The 20,513-nt window shown below is 52.5% G+C and overlaps 1 protein-coding gene across 1 annotated transcript in view; it reads left to right on the forward strand.

Moving 5' to 3' along the window:
* Nucleotides 1-19,661, forward strand: part of LOC113999307 (ephrin type-B receptor 1-like) — a 29,336-nt gene extending 9,675 nt beyond the window's left edge. The window contains exons 2-4 of the mRNA XM_027742667.2: nt 14,636-14,700; nt 18,584-19,265; nt 19,609-19,661. Of these exons, the coding sequence (XP_027598468.1) occupies nt 14,636-14,700; nt 18,584-19,265; nt 19,609-19,661 (800 nt within the window). The remainder of the gene's footprint in view (nt 1-14,635; nt 14,701-18,583; nt 19,266-19,608) is intronic.
* The last annotated feature ends 852 nt before the right edge of the window (nt 19,662-20,513 follow it).

A 20,513-nucleotide genomic window follows, 5' to 3' on the forward strand; every position in this document is an offset into this window, starting at 1 on the left:
TTATCATCAAACTTTCCCCATCCTAAGGACTCTGGCCATTTCCTTGAGCAGCACGGTGCCTGTTGCCAATTAGCAAATTGCTGCTGTTTGCTTTGCCATGACAGGAGGGGCTTTGGAAGTCCTTCCATACATCCCCATGTCCAGATTATTGAGATTTTTTTCCAGCAGAAAGTGCTTCGTTGTCTGATAAGAGGATTGTTTTGTTAATACCTCAGCAAAAAGGGACTGGGAGATGCTGTTGATAAATCAGTGTATTTCAGTAGCAACTTGCTGTGCTTTCCCACTCCTGTCACTGCTGGGAGGGATATGGGCACTTGCCAGGGCATTGCTGTGAGGTGACTGATGGCCTTTTGAGGTGTTTGGTGCTCTGTTCCAATTTTTCCTTCTCATATTTCCTTGAGAGCCCACCTTTTTCCCAAAAAGGAGGTTTCCTTGTGGTGCAATCCAGGGACCAGTGAGGTATCACTGCCTGAGCTGGCTTTGTCCCCATCTCAGAGGTGGCTTCCCAAGAGTGGCATGTGATGACCCCTGAGTGCCCCCCATGCCTCCAGCCCCTCTGTGCCACTCAACTGTCAGCAGCTGTAGCACGGGAAGAGTATAAAAATGGTTTTTCAGCCCCCTGCCCTGTCTGTGCACACACCAGGGGATTATTCCTCTCGAAAAATAAGTGATTACTTAAGTAAAGCTTTAGAGGTAATGGCCAGATTATTCCCTTTAAAATGGGAAAATAATTAGGGATGTTTTTTTAAATAGGCTTCCCACCCTTGGATCTTCTGGGATTAGCCTATGTGGGTGTGTAAATATTTAGTTTCCAAGGACTTTTTTTTTTTTTTTTTTTTTAATTTTGCTCCCCTCCCCTTCCTTGAAGAAACAGCAGCGATAAGTGACTGAAATGAGGCAGCAGCTGTGCTTGGACACTTTCCCCAGCATCCAAAATATAATTGAAATTAAAGATGACCCACAGAGGAAAATGAAATTAAGGCTTTGCTGGTGTGATGCACCATGGAGGGTTTCCTCTGCTTTCCTCTGTGTGTGAAGTTGGAGAAAGAGGTTGTGCCTTGGGGTGCTGGGATGTTCGAGGTGATGGAGAACAAGTCCAACCCTGAGTAAGAGCTGTGGTTGAGCACGGTGGGCTTCGTTGTGTCTTCTGCCTCTGGCTGCCCGTTGGCTTGGAAGGATTTTTGAGCTTGTTTCTGTTCGTGGAGGACTCTCTTTAACATCCAGATAATTTAGACTTTTTGCACCAAGGCACTTTGATATTTGGCTTCAAAACCACGTCTTGTTTTGAGACTCGTTGCAGCGCTTGCAACGTGTTGGTAAAGCTGGGAAGGCGAGCGAAGGGAAGCTGAAAGCAGAAGCAAAAGATGTAGGTAGATGCAAAAATGGTTTTAACCAAGTGATCTGATGGAGTTGCAGACTGAAGGAGTGGTTGAAGCCAGTAACTCACGCAGCTCTCCTAGGGGTCTGCGTCCCCTGAGACACCTACAGCTGACAAGCATCTTGCCAAGCTGGAGGAGGCCAGATCTTGCATTCCCCATCCATCTAAGGGATAAATCCCAAGCCCCAGTGAGCCATCAGAAAGCCAACAGAAGAAAACCTGGCTCGGAAGCAAACCTGCCCAGCCCTCACTTTGGAGGTGTCATCAGTGTGTTGTGGGGCTTCGGTCCCCATCCTGCTGCTGGGAGATACTTAGGAGGTGCTTCTTAAAATACTCATGACCCTATCATTTCTCTTTCTGGCAGGGGTTATTTATTGCAAACATTCACCTGGGGCTGCTTTCAGGTGCCTCGCTTGTTCTTTCAAAGGCTCTATTTGTGCTGTTCAGCTGCTTTTGGCAACTTTGGGACTTTTTGTTTGCTTGCCTGCCTGCTGGAAAGCCTTCAGAGGTTGTTTAAGAGGCGAGGGGAGCCTGTAGATCCAGAGAGTTTTTTTCTTGTTATTATTATTATATATTATTATAATTAAAACATATTTTTAGCAGCTGAAATTCGAACCCGTCTGGGTATTTATACAGCAAGATGTTTTGGATGAGGAATAGGCCAAGAGAGTCACATGGCTGGGGCCAACGTGAAACAAAAGAATCCATTTATTATCCAGGCAGGAAATTTGTTCCTCGGGATGTTGTAGCTGCAGACATAATGATTTCATTTCCTCTGGTTCACCCAGATTAATGGCTTGTGCTCTTTTGTTTGTGTGCCTGTGTTATTTCTGCGGCGCGGCTTCCCCTCCTGCTCCGTGCGTGTGCGAACATGTGTGCGAGTGCCCTGGGCGAGGAGGGGGGGACGGGGGGTCTCCGGGCTGCAGCAGCCAGCTTGGGATGGTGGGGTGGGATGGGAGGGCTGGGAGAGCTGAGCAAAGCCTGTGGGACCGCCTGGGGAGTCCTTCTTGGCAGTGATGGATGTCCTGGTGCGTGTGCACCTCCAGGGGTCCTCTCCTCCTGTGTCTCTGGAGATCTTCTCCTGCATCTCCTTTGTTTTTGTCCTACTTACATTTCTGGGGGTCTTCTCCTGCCGTGGTCTCCAGGGCAGTGAGGGGTGTTTTCCTGTGGTGGTGAGATGGAGAGTTTGAGACAAATGTGAATGTTTGCCTTGTGGAAGGTATGACAGCAGTGTGTCTTCTCTGCAGCCACGCTCAAGGGTCTATGGAGGTGTTGTGTGCTTGGTGGGAAACCCAAACCTTTGCACCCTCCCAAACATGATGCTGGGAAGCAGCTTCTTTTCCCAGGGAGCCGTGCTGACGTGCAGGGGTGTGGGTGTTGGCCACATGGCTATGGATGAGCACCTCCCTCCTTGCTGCCTGGGTTGGCCTTTCGTTCCAGGCAGGTCCCAGCCCCTCATGGGGCCTCTGGCCATCTGGAAGCCGATGGTACTTACACTCCCTGCTTGATAAAAACCCAACAGACCCGTCTCTGTGGACACTCCAAGATCAGTGGCAGCCTTAATCGCTCCCTTTCTCTCTCTCTGAGGGTTTGCCTTTCAAAAGTGATGTGACAGACAAATGATGCCTTTGCATTGCTGTTGCCTGATGGGCCCTTGCGGGGTTTTGGCACAGAAGAGTTTTTGATTTACTGTGTGCAGTGTGACCGTGATCTTCTCTTCTGGGTTAATCTGGAGTAACCTCGTGGAGTTGGAAGCACCCATCTGTGATGAGGAGTTCAATGTGGCATTGCCCAGGATCCACCTGGAGAAGGATTAAAGTCTGTTTTGCTGCCCCTGTGCCTGGCTCTTCCTCCTTCCCTCCTTTAGGTGTTTCTGCTCTAAATTTGTGGAAGAGAGTGAGTTTCTTCTGCCTCTTCTGGGGGAGGTTTCCCTTGTGGGGACATACCTCACTGAAGGAAGACCCTCTTGGCCATCAAGGTGCATCTGCCATCCCTCCTGGCATACTTCTGGGTCCTTGGTGCACCAATCCCATCTTGCACGTGTTTTGCACCTTCTTGCTTTTGTTCTGCTGAGCTTTTGTGCCATGAGGGGTGCGTGCGGCTGAAGGCGTGAGCTCAACGTCCAAAAGCTGTGGAGGAGAGGGATGGGGGAGCTCCTGGTACCTTGTCAAGGGCAGGCTCCTTCTCCCCACCTTCCTGCCCTCCCAAGTGGCTCCCGTGTCACCCAGGTGACAGGGTTTGTGAGGCTGTGACAGCTCCGTTGCGCAGAAGATGATGAACAGTAATGAGACCCAGAGCACAATGTGCACTTAAAGTGATTTATTTCAGCAAGGAAACCACAATCAGGGAGGATGGGTCAGAGTCATCAGGAGAAGAGGTGGGTATGGAGATGAGCTCCAGGGGAACTTTATCATCAACCAGCACTGCTTTAAAAACGAGCGGAGCTGGCGTTGCATGAAATGGAGCCGTGCCGGTCATGCCGAGACCATCCCTATCCCACGGTGGATTGTAGGCACTTCCCAGGGTCTGGCCAGTGACCAGGGTGGTTCTGGTGGCCTTCTCCGTGCTTGCCTCCCTGCAAGCTGTGCTGAAGGATTTTGGTGAGCTGTCACCTGTGTGGTAAGTCAGCACTTGGGAAGGAGACTGTCCTGGCGAGGAGGGGGGGAAGTAATCCCTGAGCCCACCTTGGCGCAGCTCCCAGCACGCAGATGGCTCTGCTCGTGCTGGAGCCTTTTCCCAGCTTGCACCCGCGCAGGCACTGGGGCTGGAGGCAGGGCTGTGCCAGGCAGGCCTGCTGCCAGCAGCACCTTCTGCCAGCATCCTCCTCTTCCTCCTCTTCCTCACCTCCCGGCGCCTGTGGGAGCTGTGGCAGTGCAGCAGCTCAGCTGGGCACTGCAGCTTGTAGGAAAAGCTTAGCCTAAGAGTGGCCCTGAGCAAAATCTTATGATTTGAGGTTGACTTAGAGCAATGCTCGTGCTTCCTCCCTTCTCACAGAAGAGGGTCCTGGTGTGGGGGGATCCCTGGTTCTGCCTCCATGCTGGCAGGAGCTGCGGGAGGCAGCAGTTTGGATCATGCACCAAGAGCTTACCATGAGGGGTCCTGGAGCGTCTTCCAAGGGGGTGATTGCAGTCACTGATAGCTGTTGGTGAATTTGGACAAGGATTTAACACAGCCCCACTGGCACCCTGTGTGAATGGCTGTTTGGAAATCTTGGCAAACACATGTTGTCGTTTAATCACCAGACCAGATGTGGTTGTCAATGTACCTAAAGATGGCCCAGTCTGATGGGAAAGTTTTTTGGGTAGGATGCAGGATAGTTATAGATCCCAACCACTGGCTGCTTTGTCCAAATCCAAAAGTGGAAAAGAAAAAAAAAAAGGCAAAGCTGAGAGAGCCCAGGATGTGTCTCCAGGGCATTTTAGGAAGGGGCATTTAGATGTGGGGCCAGAGCAAAAAACCCATTGGAGTCTGCTCATGGAGTGCTCTGCCCTTTCCAACGGACCTGTTGGCTTTGCCACATCCCCTTCCCCACGTGTGCAGCCGGATGAGGGGGAGGACTGGGCAGGTGACGGGGCTCTTTGCCAAGGCGTCCCCAGGGGATGCAGGCGGAGCCTCCCCCCATCCCATCCGCGTCCCGACGCGGTGCCGGCAGCCCCGTGCGGCGCCGCGGTGGCACAGATTTATTTCCCTTTGCCTCGTTTGCACTCGCGAGCTGACTCCATATGGTGCAAAAACCAGGGAGACGCTGCTCGGCACAGCAGCCGGCGCCGGGCTGGGGGAGTGGTGCAGGGGCCGCTTGCCGACGAGCTTTTGCAGTTTCCCTCTTTTGAGGCTCAATATTTCCACCTCCTTCCCTCGGCTGTGCTCCGGCAGCTGCGGGCGCGCTCGTCACCTCCAGCGGCAGCCGGAGCATCCCTGCGCGATTCCGCTCTTGCTCCGCTGCTTTCCCTCTTCTCCCCCTGCGATCCCAGTTGCACAGCGATCTTCAGGGTGCGTCCTTGGGCCAGAAATGCTATTTTTTAGTTCTTACTTACTCATGAAATTTTCAACCGATCCCCCTGGAAGCTTTAGAGTTACCTGTCAGATGCCGCCTTTAAAAATGCAGGATCAATCTGGCTGAAGCTGTTCTGTGCTGGGGTGAAAAGTGAGGCTTTTCCCACAGATTTTGGCATCTGGGGGAACCACCAGGCGCTCGCACTGGGAGCAGTGGTGCCTGGGGGAAGGGGTGCCCCGGCAGTGCTTGCTCGGTGTCTGAGCAGTCTGTCATGTTTGTGGCTTAGCAGAATCCCTTTGACATTTTAAAATAAGATCTAGTAAATAGGAGCTGGACGATGCCAGGTGCATCTCTGGGCGTGAGGGCTCTCTGACAGCTCGGCTGGCATTTCAGATTTAGGGCTCTACGAGACGCGTGTTTTCGCGGCGAGCGCGAAGCTTTTCTGGGGGACATGGTCCAAGACAGTGACTCATCCTGAATCTCTCAAGAAGTGCTGGTGTGTAGGGAAATGCAGGATAAATGTTTTGATTTTTAGAGTTTTCCTCACAGGCGGTGCCACCCTGGAGGAAGGCAAAATAACTCCTGCAAGGGAAGGAGAGCTCCTGTGAGCCACGTGTGAGCGCAGTGCTGGGGAGATCCCCTGCAATCCCACGGGCCAGTGGCCTGTGTATCCAGGCAGGGAGACTGTGTGTCCTCCTGATTCATCCTAACACATGTAATTGCAGATGCTATTGATGTTTAGGGCTGCTCTGTCCTCTCAGGCGACTAATTCTGTATTTAGAGGCAATAATTTCCAAGGGAATCCCAGCTGATAAGGAGCCCACTCCATGGAACTTGTTAGGCTTCAATGGCCCTTGTCTGTGAAATCTCGAACACTGCCCTTGTTTATTATTTTTTTCACTTCTTTTTGGAATTCCTTGCTTTCTGGCAGTATGATGACGATCAAGTTTCCCAAGAGAAGAGCTCCTGGCAGGATGTCCTTCTCTTGGGAAAGCTCACTTCCATCGAGCCTGGCTGGAGCACACCACGTGCAGCCAGTGCGAGTACGTGGGTGGTTGACCAAGAAGTGAGCTACAGAAAAGTAGTTGTGGAAAATAGTCAGTTGTTGACATTGCTACCCAATAACGTTTGATTTATCCTTGAGACTCTGTGCTCCTCTGGAATATGTGAAGGTTTGGGATTCTGGATCCTCCTGACTGTCTTGGCTGGTGAGGTGGTTGTCCAAGCCAGCTGGTCTCCACCCAAGGAGTCCATGATGTGATGCTGCTGTGCCCAGTTTGTGCCAAAGCCACCCAACGGCACGACAAGGCACAGAGGGACCTCAGGCACCCGACCTTCAGCCTTCGTCTGCTTTACCATGTGCTCCTGGGTGGTGATAAGGTGGATGCTGAAGAGCAAATGATTGCTCTTCCCCAACCTCCATTCAAGCCAGACCTTCTCACACCCCTTAGCTGGATCTTGAGTTGGAAGCTGCTACTTCTCCTGGGCAGCCTTGAAAGCTTTTTGGAGGTTAAAGTTTCTGGGAAAGCCTCTGCCCACCCCTGCTTGGCTGAGTTCCTCTTCCACATCTTGTGGAGGATGAAATGAGTAACTGCCAAGCTTGACATATGGTGATTTTCGGGGCAGGCTGCGGCGTTCAGAGATGTTTGCTGGCTACCCAGCCTCGAAAAAGCAAAGATGAGGATTTAAATGCATAGTGGCATTGTTCTGGAAAATGTCATCTTCCCAGCCCGGATCCCTCCCCGGCAGTGGCATGGTAGAGGAGCTGTGCTCCTGGGGTGGCTGGGTCTGTCCTGGCGGGCCAGAGCATTCATTAAAGTGCACTCTCAGCCCTTGGTGCTGCTTGACTTCGAGTTGCCAAGCTGTAAATGATGATGTATGACTGTGATCTGTGCGTATGCTATGTGTGGATTTTGGGAATCCGTGGCCTGTGTGCAATTATAAAAAGTATGATATCAGCAGCTGACTGTCGTGAGCAAATGAGCTCCTTATGTTTGAAAGCTTGTTCTCAAATCTTCAAAAACAGGTTTGCAATTTGGAAAACAAAAGGTATTGAAAGCTCTATCTTCCCTCTCTTATCTTTCCATTTGATTTGATCCCCTTTGTTTGTTTTTTTTTCCAGTGATGAGTGCGTTTTTGGGCAATTCTCTGTCATTTCCTTCCCTTTCTCTTATCTCTCCCTCTGCAGTTCTTTCTCTTTTCCTCTCTATCCCTCTCCTCGTCTCCCTCCCCCCAGTAATTTATTCACAGGCGGGTTGTCTCTTTGATTTACTGTCTCTCTCTCCTCGGTAGGATTATGATAAATGGATTGTATGGCTTCGGCTGAGCTTGTCCAACACCACGTACCCGCGTTGGGTCAATTCCCTTTGGAGCGTGAAAACCAAGGGGAGATGCTGGGGCTGGGCCTGAAGGTGGAGTGAGCGTTGTAGGCAGGGCTTGGTCCTTATGCTCCGAACTTTGCATCACCTCCTGAACTTTTTAGGCTGGGGTTTTGGTTTGGGGTTTTTCGCTTGCAAAAATGGAAGAAGGTGTTTTATTTGGCACTTTTGGGCACATCAACCAGCATATTAAAATTTAGTGTATCCTGATGTGGGTAGGTGTTTGCCGCGTGCAATTAGAGCGTCTCATCCCGCAGTCGCAGCAGGCAGCGCTTTATTGATAAAGTTGTTGTGTAGCTGCTGAGCAAACACCCCCAAATCTGAGCTTCATTAAGTTATCGCCTGCCCCGCTGCGATGCATCTTCACTGCACACTGAAATCCATGCCACTGACGGGAGATCCCAGAGGAGATCCTGGACTGTGCTGTGCAGCCGCAGCTTAATGCATCCCGTCACAAATTGACACAGCACGCTCCTCCTCGGCTCGTGCATATAAATTCTTTCCCTTTCCAGCCCAAAGCGGGGGGTTTTTTTTGGCCACCGCAGATCTCCTCGTGCTGGCAACGGCTGAGGTGTCTTTGCTGCTCCTCTCCCCCGGGAGGTTCCCGCAGACCCTCAAAATACAGGAAGATGATATTTCGTGTTGACTTGTTGTTGTTTAGTGCATCCTCTCCCTGCCCTCCTGGGTTTGTTACTTGTCGGGTAATCCTTCATAACGAACCCGCGGGAGATTGATGGGGAGAGCTCGTTATGCACTTCCGGAGCCGTTCCGCCGTCGTTCTCTAGCAGCAAAATGCACCATTAAAGGCAGAGAGCCCTGGGAATGATGGGACGTAATTAGTTGTTGCTGTAATATTTTTGATTGAAAATGTGTAGGTGCTGGAAGAGGCTCTTTCAGAAGCTGCTGCTCTCAGGGAACTGTGAAGAGCAGCAGTAAGGGCTGAGGCTGGTCCTGCTCGTGCCTTGCCCACCTCTCCAGCGCTGTAATTAAACCATGTGGGAGATGCCGCTCCCTCACAATTCCGAGCAAGAATCAAATGGGCAGTCCTCTGGTAGAAGAGATGTTTTGGGTGGGTTGTGTGCCTAGCAGCTTGATCCCTCCAACAGAGCCATGTAGATTTTCTGTTCCTGCTTTTTTTCCCAACTTAGTCTGAATTTCAGAATATAATTAAAAAAAACTTGCACAGGCAAACAGGGACGGTGTCCGTGGGATGTTACAGTCAGAAGTGTGGTCATAACCTGGAATTACTCAGGCAACCTCCTGGTGTGTGCTCGAACCTTTCCGTAGAACCACAGAATGGTTTGGGTTGGAAGGGAACTTAAAGCTCATCTCACTCCACCCCCTGCCATGGGCAGGGACACCTTCCACTGTCCCAGGTTGCTCCAAACCCCATCCAACCTGGCCTTGGACACTTCCAGGGATCCAGGGGCAGCCACAGCTTCTCTGGGCAACCTGTGCCACGTTCTGACTAGCCTCACAGGGAAGAACTTCTTAATATCCAGTCTGAATATGCACTTTTTCAGTTTGAAGCCATTCCTGCTTGTCCTGTCACTCCAGACCCTTGTCCACAGTTCCTCTCCAGCTCTCTTGGAGCCTCTTTAGGTGCTGAACAATCGCAGTTCTCTCAGCCTTTCCTCATAGCAGAGGTGGTCCATCCCTCTAATCATCTCCATGGCCTCCCCTGGACTTGCTCCAACAGGTCCTTCCCATGCTGGGGACCCCAGAGCTGGATGCAGTGCTCCAGGCGGGATCTCACCAGAACAGAGTAGAGGATAATTTCATCAGTGGGTAACAGTGAGAATTAAATCGAAATTATTCCCGTGGTGCCTGTGGGACTTTCCTTCCACTGGCATTGAGAGGCGTGATGGAATGGTGATGGAAGCCATGATGCAACCTGGGCTGGGCTTGAAGTCCTGACAGCCACGGGAAGGCAGAGCTCATGATATCATGGCAGTTAAAGTTATTTAGCACTAGGCTTTGGAATAAAGCGTCTTGGCTCTGTTTCCCTATCGTTCCCTTTCTCTGGTAATGTCACCAAACTTGGACAGAAGCTTCCCAAGCTGTGCGTTTGCCTTGGGCTGATTTTGCTGAAGCTCTCAGGAGAGAAGGAGGGGGTAGGAAGGAAGCCTGGCATGTACGAGCATGAAATGGAGGGGAAAATATGGTGCTTTCCCTATGGAAAAGAAGTCCTGCTATTGTTCCCCTCCCAAAAGTCGTGCTGTGGGGCTGGGGCTGCCCAGGGGCTGTGCTCTGGGGCTGGACTGTGTGCTGACCCCACTGACACTTGCTGAGGGACATCAGGATGAGTCTCCAAAGATCTCACCTGTGGAGCATCCTCTGCCCCTCTGGACCTCAGACCTGAGCCCCCCGCCCCTCGCTCCACCGCTGCCCTCCCATCTCTGAAGGCTCAGCTATGGGCATGCACCTCTCTGCTCCCCACGCATCTCAGGGGGCTTATTTCCAGCAGCTGGCATCCTTTCCAAATCTCCCTCTACCCATCTGTTGTTATCAAGCCTCCTCTCTCCTTATTTTGCTTAATTTCTATCTTTTTCCTCTTGGTTGTCTTAGACATGCCTGTGTCTCTCTGCAGATGCCCAAGCATTTGCTTTGAAGTGCCTTAGGCTGCTTCCTGCCATTATCTCCTTGCAGGAGCGAGGGAGCTGCTGTTCCTTGCTTTGGGAGAGGGACCATGTCCCTGAGGCAGTTATTGAGGAGCGATGCACTCGTAGAAGTTTCTTTGTGGCCTCTCTGAGCAGAAAATTTGTTGTTGTATCTCCTTCTTTCCAACTGACAATGTCAAAACGGGATCAAGTTGGGTTGGTTTGGTCTGGCCTCCTTGTCTCTGTGTGTGTGCCCATAACCAGACCCTGCTCCCTGCCAGGGAGAAGTCACACCTACTCACAGCACGACCCGCTCTGGGGAGGTCTGAAATGTGGGTTTCAGGCTGGGGATTTCGGGAAATAAGTTCTGCTTCATTTTGGATAGTCCAGAAAGCTTTTTCTGGAAGAGGCTTCCATCCTGCTGGGAAGGGTGGTTGGCAAGACCAGCTGGTGCGAGATGAAGGCTACTCTCGCCCAAATAACTTGTTTTTTCCCGGCTGTTGGAATGATGCCAGCCCATCCTTCGCTCCTCTGAGACGCGGCTCATCCCGCCGCGGGCACTGGCTGTGGGCAAGTTTGCCGGGAGGGTGTGGGGAGCCTGGGACAGCAGCGAGTTCTCCCTGCCTGGATCACAGGAGTGCCATCCCAGATGGATGTGCTGCTCAGCGCGGGGATGCTGGTGCATTCTAATTGCTGGCATCTTTACTTGTTACGAGTGTAATTGTGAGTAGACGTTTGTTTTTGTATTGATAATTAGGGACTGGAACAGATGGCGAAGGCTTAGTTTAAAGTAATGTGTCCATTAAAGAAAATCTACTGTATACAGCTGAAGATTCTTCACTCTAAGAGAGCTCAGCTCTCAGTAGCAGAGCTCCTCTTCTCCCTAATGAGGGCTTTGGCCATTACAGCCTGGGCAGCGGAGCCACAGATCCCACACACTTCTCCCAGCGAGTGCCTTGAGCTCCCTCCTTGCAGAGCATCCCCATGGCACCTGCTGTGCCCACGTGCGGGTGGGCAGGCGTGGAAGGAGTTGCTGGAGAGCAGGTGAGGGGATGGCAGTGACTTGGGCACAGAGCCTGCCTGGTGGGACTGGCTGATCCAGGTGGGCAGGCAGCATGTGGATCACCCGGCGTGGTTAATGATGCCGGGGCACGGGGAGATGATGTACCCCTGCACTGTGGGGATTTAATTAATGTCCAGTGCCAAATAATGAGGACTGGTCCTCATGGAAGGACGAGGCAGGTGGGAGGAGAGATGCAAGGTGTCCATGTGGCTTCTCTGCTCATTAAGGGTGCTCAGGCACTGATCTGCACTAATCCCCTCCTTAGCAGGCAGAGCAAAGGATTTTCCTGCCTGCCCCTCCTTTGCCTGCTCCCAAGTGGTGGATGGCTGGGGGGGTTGGATCCCTGTGTCCCCACACCTGTAGGGGTATTTTGCAGATGTGAGTGCTGGCGTCCCCGTTTTGTCCCCCATTTCTCTGTGAGGACTTGGGATCTGCAAACCCTCCCCTGCTGAAGGAGGATGCTCAGCAGCCTTAGCCCTGAGAAGCCTGTCCATAAATGTCCCACTGAGGTCATGGTGTCACTTTTACATCCCAGAAAATGAAGGTTTCCTCCAAGAGGAAATAGGAGAGGTCAATGGGAAGTTGCTGAGCTGAGTCCTTCTGGTGCCAGTTCCTCTGCAGTCACAGGGTTGGGTGAGCTCAGCAGGAATTTGAGCTGGAGAGGGCGATTTAACCATTTTATTTTATCTAACAAAAAAACCCCAAACCAACCATTTTGCCAGGCTGTGGATCTTCTTGTCTGTGGCAGTGTCGTTGGGAGATAGGGCAGGACCTGAGCAGGAGATGTTCTTTAGAGGGTCAGGCTGTCGGCCCTCTTTTTCCTTTGCTGTGCAAATTGCTTTGGAAACATGGAGCTATGGAAGGGCAAGTGTTGGCCACCAGAACTGGATTTGTTACCTGTTGTGCAACAGGCCCCAGAGTCCCCTTAGGACTCCAGAAGCATCCAAAGTGAAGGCTTCTCCACAGTTATTTTCCATTTATTCATTTATTGTTAATTTATTTCTCTGTTTCTTTAGTTATTTTGAAGTCTCCTGCTTCGGCATTGCTGCTGTGCCTTCCTGCTTTCCTTGCAAAATGTGAAGCCTTTGGGGAGGCACAGAAGAGGAGGGATGGGGTGAGATTTTGGGAGGGGTCCTGGTGAATGTCACCTCGGAGCAGAGCTGGTCCTCGCGTGCTACTGTCCCACAGGCAGCTGTTCTTTATCAAAAGTACATTCCTCTGTCAAACCCTGGGGAAGGAAGCTGTAAGTGCATGGAACAGGAAGGGAGATGATGGAGTGAAAACCCTTTCTGAATAAACCCTTGGGAGAAGTGCCCTTCCTGTAAGGGAGCGTGTCCTTATTTATCACAGGGTGGATGAGCCAGCCCCGGTCCCAGCCTGGCCACGCTCCCTGTGTCACCCTGTTCTCTGCTGCCTCAGTTTCCCCTGTGTGGCACAACAACAGGACACCTTGTTTCCTGTGGGGGAGAACACCAAGGGTTTTAGGGGCTCTCAGAGCATCCTCCCGATGTAGCCAACAGGCAGGGGGCACTGGGAGATGTTTGCAGGGCCAGTCGCTTCCACCTCCACGTCCATTTAGGCTTGGACATATCTGCCTGCTCACTTGAAGGGCTGTAGCAAGGATTAATGGCTGTTTGATTAGGGGCTGTTTAATTAGAGGCTGGGCTGTTTGGAGGAGAATGAAGGCTTGGAGGTGATGGGATTAGAAACTTGCAGGAGGTCTGGAGCACCAGGGCCTGGAGTGACAGGACAAGGGGGAATGGCTTTTCACTGCCAGAAGGCAGGGTTAGATGGGATATTGGGAAGAAACTCTTCCCTGTGAGGGTGGTGAGAACCTGGCACAGGCTGCCCAGAGAAGCTGTGGCTGCCCCATCCCTGGAAGTGTCCAAGGTCAGGTTGGACAGGGCTTGGAACAACCTGGGCTAGTGGAAGGTGTCCCTGCCTGTGGTTGAAATGAGATGAGCTTTAAGTTCCCTTCCAACCCAAACCATTCTGTGATTCCATGATTCGGGGCTGGGGAGGAGTTGCAGCTGGGATACCTCATTTTTAGCTGCCTTCTACCAAATGGAAAGGGACTGAAACTGTATAAAGTGACCTGTGATAGCGTGAAGGCCACCAAGCTTTTCTGTTTTCCGTAGGGAGCAGGAGTGAAATGTCTCCTGTCTGAGGGCACTGTGGGCAGGAACAGCCTGGCACCATGGAAAGAAGGAGGGCTGTGTGTTTTGAACCCCCCTGGCAGTGCCACAACAGCATCCCGGGGCTGGTTAGGGTTGCAGAAGCTTTGCCAGCTTCCACACCCTTCTCTCTCCATCTCTGGAGGGGCTGAACCTTGCTCTTTCTACACCGGTGCCCGTGCTCACCCCCGGGAGCCAGGCCAGGTCGGCAGCTCCGGTGGGGATTTTGGGAGAGGGAGCGTTTATCACTCGTGGCAGGGCGGGGAGTTCCCGGTCACGCTTCTCCGGCTTCCCATCCCGGAGCAGCCGGCAAAGGGAGGGGTCGGAAGATTAATGGGAGTCTTGTTTCCCGCTTGTGATTGCTGGAGCAGGCGCGGAGAGATTAAAAGCAGCAGCCCGGCGGCAGGTCAGATTCCTGGGCTGATTTTTATTTCCTGACCTTTATTTCTCTGGTCACACCCGTTTTCCTGGCGCTGCGAAGCTGCCGTGAGTACCTGGGAGCACAGAGGGAAGGGGAGGGGTGGGGGATGCTCGGCTGTGCCAGTGGCACTTCTCCTCCTCCCATTTGGTGGGGACACGGGAGTCGAGGAAATTAATCTGCATGTCTGCTTGCTGCAAACAAATAAATAAAACCTGGAGGGTTTTCCCCATCTGTTTCTAGATGGTGTTGCTCTCACTATTATTCTTGTTGTGTTCTGTTGGTTTTTAGTTTTTTTGAAGACTAAAAGTAGGAAATGATATGACTCCATGAAATACAGCATCCTTTCATTTTTAGGCTTTTTTTTTTTAGTTGGTAATGGTATTTTCCTTTCCTGGGTGTGGAAGGGTCAGAGCTGGCAGTGTGGGCTGGGTTCAGGCTGGGACTCTTTGCTCCGGAGCGAAGCTGTCCGATGTCCATTAGATGTGTTAGGGCTGCTGCTGTTTGATTCCTGAGCACTCCAATGTCGTGCTCGCTGTGGGAAACCAACTGAAGGTTTTTCTGCTGCTCTGTGCTCCTAATGTAACCAAAAACTTTGGGAATAACTTTCTGTTTCTTCTGTTTCCTCAGAAACTTTGATGGATACGCGGACGGCGACGGCCGAGCTGGGCTGGACTGCCAACCCACCCTCGGGGGTAAGTGCCACTCGTCCAGCTGATCCTTACATAGTCTGGTGGGATTCATGCTTTTAACCCTGCTATTTGTGGTGGGAAGCTGGGGGAGTTGCAGTGGGAGCTCAGTGACAGACACCAGGTTGGTGTGGGGTGGCCTGTCGCTGTCCTGAGCTGCGTGGCCGATCCGGGCTGAGCGTCCTTTCCCTGAACCGATCCCGGGGGCTCGGTGAAGGTGGAACTTTCTTCCATCTCTGTGCTCTCTCCTTCCCTTCCTGTCCTCCTTCCCGGTGAAGGGTCCGGCCCCATTGCTGCCGTCCGCCCCCTGCTCGTGCCTTCCCTCTCCCTGTGCCAAAAGGCTTGTAATTAGGAGACATTAGCAGGCTCAAAACAGCTTTCATACCTGGAACATCATCTGTAATTGCACTCGGCAGTGCTCTTCCTTGGCTATTAATGTCACTTTTATGAAGTAATGAGGAACAAAACACCCTGAGGCACTTAAAACATCTTTTTTATATAGTATCAGCCTTTGAGAAATGGGAGCATAAAATAACCTGACTCACATTCTGCTGGCAGAAAAAGTGAGAGATGGAGCTGAGGGGAGAGGAGCAGTGGAGGTAGAGGATGTGAGCTGATGGATGGTCACCACGGTAGGACAGGCAGGCTGGAACAGCAGCAGGGTCCATCCCTGGGGACTCCAGGATGTGGCACTGGAGTGGAAAGGATGCCAGGCTGCTTCTTTGTTAGGGTGTGACTGGCTTGGCTAGGTCTTCAAAAGAAATGAGGTGGCACACCACCAAAGCTGAACCACACATGCAGTGGGCACAAAATCCACTCCAGGCATGTCAGAGCCCCTTGAAATGAGGGGCTTTGCTACTGCATTGCTTTGGAAATAATCTGAGCCTGGATAAATTGCTGGAAAAATGCAGGAGGGGCACATGCAGGTGATGGAGATGGGATATAAATAGCTGCCTGCAGCTGCTGTCGCTGAAAGCCCATGCAAGGCAGGCAGGGAGCTTGTGTTATAAGGCATGGTGGTCTCACCCTCTGCAGAGCAGCAGAGTGAAGCCCCTCCCCAGCCCCGATCCCTGCATCCCACCATATTGCATCCCTCCATCCCTCAGTGCATCCCTGCAGCCATCCAACTCTCGGCTCCTTTGGGAGTTCCTGGTGAGGCTTCTCTGTCACAAGAGTGTGTATTAGGTCTTCCCCAAAGTATTTAAAATGCCAGGTCCTTTATTTAAAGTCATACAGTCACAGAATCCTCCAGGTTGGAAAAGCCTTCTAACCATCAAGTCCAACCATTCCCCCAGCACTGCCAAGGCCACCACTTACCCATGTCCCCAGGTGCCACATCCAGATGGGTTTTAAATCCCTTCAGGGATGGGGACTCCACCACTGCCCTGGGCAGCTGTGCCAGGGCTGGACAACCCTTTCTGGGAAGGAATTTTCCCTACTATCCAACCTAAACATCCTCTGACACAACTTGAGGCTGTTCCCTCTTGTCCTGTCCCTCGTTCCCTGGGAGCAGAGCCCAACCCCCAAATTCCCCCCTCCTGTCAGGGAGTTGGAGAGAGGAAGAAGGTCCCCCCTGAGCCTCCTCTTCTCCAGGCTGAGCCCCCCCCGCTCCCTCAGCTGCTCCTGGTGCTCCAGCCCCTTCCCCAGCTCTGTTCCCTCCCTGGACGTGCTCCAGCCCCTCAATGTCCTTCTTGTAGTGAGGAGCCTAGAACTGATCCCGGGATTCCAGGTGGGGCCTCACCAGTGGCCAGCACAGGGGGACAGTGACTGCCCTGGTCCTATTGCCACACTATTCCTGACAGGGAGAGGGGTTCCTGGCTGCTACTGGGGCATCAACCCCTTCTCCCGGGCTCCTCTCAGCTCTCTTGGGGCTGGAGGCACAGGGATTTGTTGGGCCAGCTTTCCTAACCCTGTGGTTGCCATTGGCATGGGCTCTGTGCAGGCTTTGTGTCCTTTTGGGTGGTGGCATCTCCCCTTGGTGTGTGCTGAGCTCCCACTCCCAGTTCACCCCAGCTCACAGATTTGCCCTCTTGGGGCTTGGGGAATGTTGCTGTTTATGCCAGGGCACGATGCCAGCCAGGCTACAGGGGCTCTGGCAGGATGTGGGCTCTTCTGCTCTCCCTGACGGACGTGCTTTAAATCTTAGTGGAGACAGAGAACAACATTGACTTAATCCCCAGCTCCCTGTGAATTATTTAGTAGCATCTCATCAAAATGATGCATTTGTCGCTGTTAGAGCATCGGTGGCAGCAGCAGCTGCTGGCACTGTGGGTCTTTCCAGCCACGGGGATCTGCTGTTCTCTGTGCCAGGTTGCAGGAGGGCTCGACCCAGGGGATGCCCAAGGCAGCCCTAAACCCTCGTGAGGGTTTTCCAAGGGGCATTTCATGTCGTTCCTAAATGCAGGAAGCCCTGAAGTGCAGCAGGGTCCGCTGGCAGGTTTTGGCTCCGAGTTTTGAGGCTCTGAGGGTTTTGAGGATGAAAAGGAGGATTCCCACGGCAAGGACAGCAGAGCCATGGGAACGGTGTTAGCGCTGGAAGAGAGCTCGTTTTCTGGCGTTAATTGGATGTGGGGCTGCAATGGGAAGCCTGGGTGGGAACGGGAAACAATGCCAGCCCCCTCGGTCGGGGAGGACTGCGCCGCTTCTGCTGTGAAAAGGTGTCTGGTAATGAAGGGGCATTGAATCCACACGCCTTGTTCAGGGGGGAGAGGGGGTTTTGCAGCGCTTTCACAGCATGGGGTGAGAAGGAAGAGCACTCAGCTGGATGCAGGAGGCTTTATTGCTGGTGTGGTAACCATGGCTTAACAGCAGTGTGCAACTTTGAGCTGTGATCTTGGTTTAAGCTTAGTGGAGCCAAATAGGTGGACCCGGGAGTGAATGTTCTGCTGCACTTGTCGGCAGCATGTTGAGGACCCTGCTTTGAAAACACAGCTAAAACCTGCATTTTGTTACGTCAGGGCTGTGGTTTACAAGGGGGGGAAGCTTGGGGAGGAGTCGAGAAATGTGGTTGTTTAATGGAAAAGGGAAGAGGGCAAAATCTGTGAGGTTTCAGGGTCAGTTGTGGTGCATCAGCTCGTCAAGACTCCGTGTGATGGGGCAGGTTGGCATCACCCACCGTGCCCCCATGTAAACACAGGCATGAGTGCTGCTCTAACATCGCTCCTGGAAATTATCCCTGATGCTGAGCGCGCTGCTAAAGATTGCCATATGAATAATGCTGTTATGAGGAGACTGTAAACATGGATTAGTTAAAATGAATGGATTATGAGGTTGTAAATCTGTCTGTAGGACTCTAATGCCATCATAGACTATTCACAGTTTGCCGCTGTCCCTTAATTGAAATTGTAGCCTGGATTATATTAATGCCCTTCTATAAATCGAATTGCAAATCTATATTCCCTCTCTCCACGGCAGTAATGTTTTATTTAGTTAGTTTTCTTTGCCGGGGGAAATGATCCCGTTGTGCCGGGAGCTTGGGGTCAGGCTCTCCAGTCCATGTGCTGGCTTGGGCTTTAATGAAGCTGTACCCTTGTGTAGTGCCTTCCCTCCCACCTCCAGGTGCCTGCCTGGACCATCTTTCTTCCCATGTTTACTTCTCAGGGCAACTGAGGCAGTTGCCTACATGGAAAAGATGTTTTAGTATTGGTTGGGAGCGGTGAGGAGACACATGCAGGGGCAAGAGGGTGAGGATTTCTTCTGGTGCTGGCCTTGGTGGTGTTTCTGCATGTGCACCACATTGTGTGTCCATAATCACATTCCTAGTCCCCTTTGGAGCTTTGGGATTGTCATTCCAATGCCGAATGCAGGGTCAACGGCACCTCCGCGGCTCACAGGCCGCTGCAGGTCCCTCTTCCTCCCTCTCACCACTTCTCCCTTCTCCATCCCGCAGTGGGAAGAAGTCAGTGGCTACGACGAAAACCTCAACACCATCCGTACGTACCAGGTGTGCAATGTCTTCGAGCCCAACCAGAACAACTGGCTCCTCACCACGTTCATCAACCGGCGCGGCGCTCACCGCATCTACACCGAGATGCGCTTCACTGTGCGGGACTGCAGCAGCCTCCCCAACGTCCCCGGCTCCTGCAAGGAGACCTTCAACCTCTACTACTACGAGACAGACTCTGTCATTGCCACCAAGAAGTCCACCTTCTGGACAGAGGCACCCTACCTCAAAGTGGACACCATCGCTGCTGACGAGAGCTTCTCCCAGGTGGACTTTGGGGGCAGGTTGATGAAGGTGAACACAGAAGTGAGAAGTTTCGGGCCCCTGACCCGCAATGGCTTTTACCTGGCCTTCCAGGACTACGGGGCTTGTATGTCTCTGCTGTCTGTCAGGGTCTTCTTCAAGAAGTGCCCCAGCGTGGTGCAGAACTTCGCCATCTTCCCGGAGACGATGACAGGAGCGGAGAGCACGTCCCTGGTGACTGCCCGGGGCACCTGCATCCCCAACGCCGAGGAGGTGGACGTGCCCATCAAGCTGTACTGCAACGGCGACGGGGAGTGGATGGTCCCCATCGGCCGCTGCACCTGCAAGGCTGGCTATGAGCCGGAGAACAACGTGGCTTGCAAAGGTAAGGTTGGCTTTGGGTAGCAGGGGGCTTTTGTTGGTTTTAAGACAAAATATTTGTCCCTAAACAAGCTGTTTGGAGCAATGTCTGTTGTGAAACTGGCTCTGCGCCATTTCCCTGCCCTGAAGTGGTTTTACTACAGGGACCAGGCAGGGATTTGGGAGCAGTGGCCAACCTGTGGCTTCTTGGAGCGCTCTGGTCAGTGGCCAGTCTCGGTGAGGCCGCGGGTGCCGGCGCCGCTTCCGCCGCCCTCCCGCTGGAAGCCGCCTCCGGGATCCGGTGCCTTCAAAGTGCGGCGCTCACCGGCTGAGCCGCTTTCATCTGCCTCGTTATTTCCCCGGCACAGCCGCGGGAGCCGGGCAGCTGCCGCCGGGCCTGACGGCGGTGGAGCTGCTCTGAGCCTGGCCATTAATTGGGACTTTGTTTGCTGGTTTTCCGGGTTCCCCCAGCCACGCTGCCGGTGTGCTGCTGCCTGCTGGAGTCCTGCAGCGCGGGGTTATAAACATGAAATAGTGCTGCCTGCTTTTCATCTCCTTTCACCGATGAATATTTCCCAAATACCACTGGAGGATTACTTTTTTCTTCTATTGGCCGCCCTTTCCTTCTCCTCTCCCAAATTAAGGTGTTGGTTTTGCACGCTGCTTGGAAGGAGAGATGAGAAGGATTTTTGCATGGGATGCTGACTGTGTTTCATCAGTCCCAAGTAGCTTCTAGAAGGTCAGCACCACCAGGACAAGGAAGGGTTGGAGAGAAGAAGAAGGTCAAAGTGCTTTAGGGCTGGTTTTGGGTTTGTAGTGGAAAGAGGTTTGACTTGGACCTCTTTTAGTGGAGGTGGTGGCAATGTGTGTAGCACCAGGCTTGGCTGTGATGCTCCTTGGGGTGGCCACCACCGTGTTTCTTCTTCATCTGTAACTCTGGATATGTGAAAATGGCAAAGCTGAGATTCAAGCTTTGGAGAAACTCGTTTGTTGGTTTGCTTTAAACCTGAGAACTTGTGTAGGTTTTCACCATGAGAAACCTCATTCCCACCTGGCTAAGGTGGGATGGCGGTGCCTTCCAGTGCCAGGGCTCTGACAACTGGCGAACCATCAGAATCCTTGCTCGAGCAGCACTGCTGGTGGATTCCTTTGGGTTTTGTGTTTGACCCTGGAGGTGGTTTTGTTCCCGCTGGGAAATGGTGTATTCCCGTGAGGAGCTGAAGCTCTCCGTCAGAGGGAGGGCTCTGCGAACGGGAGCGTTTCTGGCGAGATG

This window comes from Pipra filicauda, unplaced genomic scaffold, assembly GCF_003945595.2.
Source record: "Pipra filicauda isolate LSUMZ 115617 unplaced genomic scaffold, ASM394559v2 scaffold90_size2875636_pilon, whole genome shotgun sequence".
NCBI lineage: Eukaryota > Metazoa > Chordata > Aves > Passeriformes > Pipridae > Pipra > Pipra filicauda.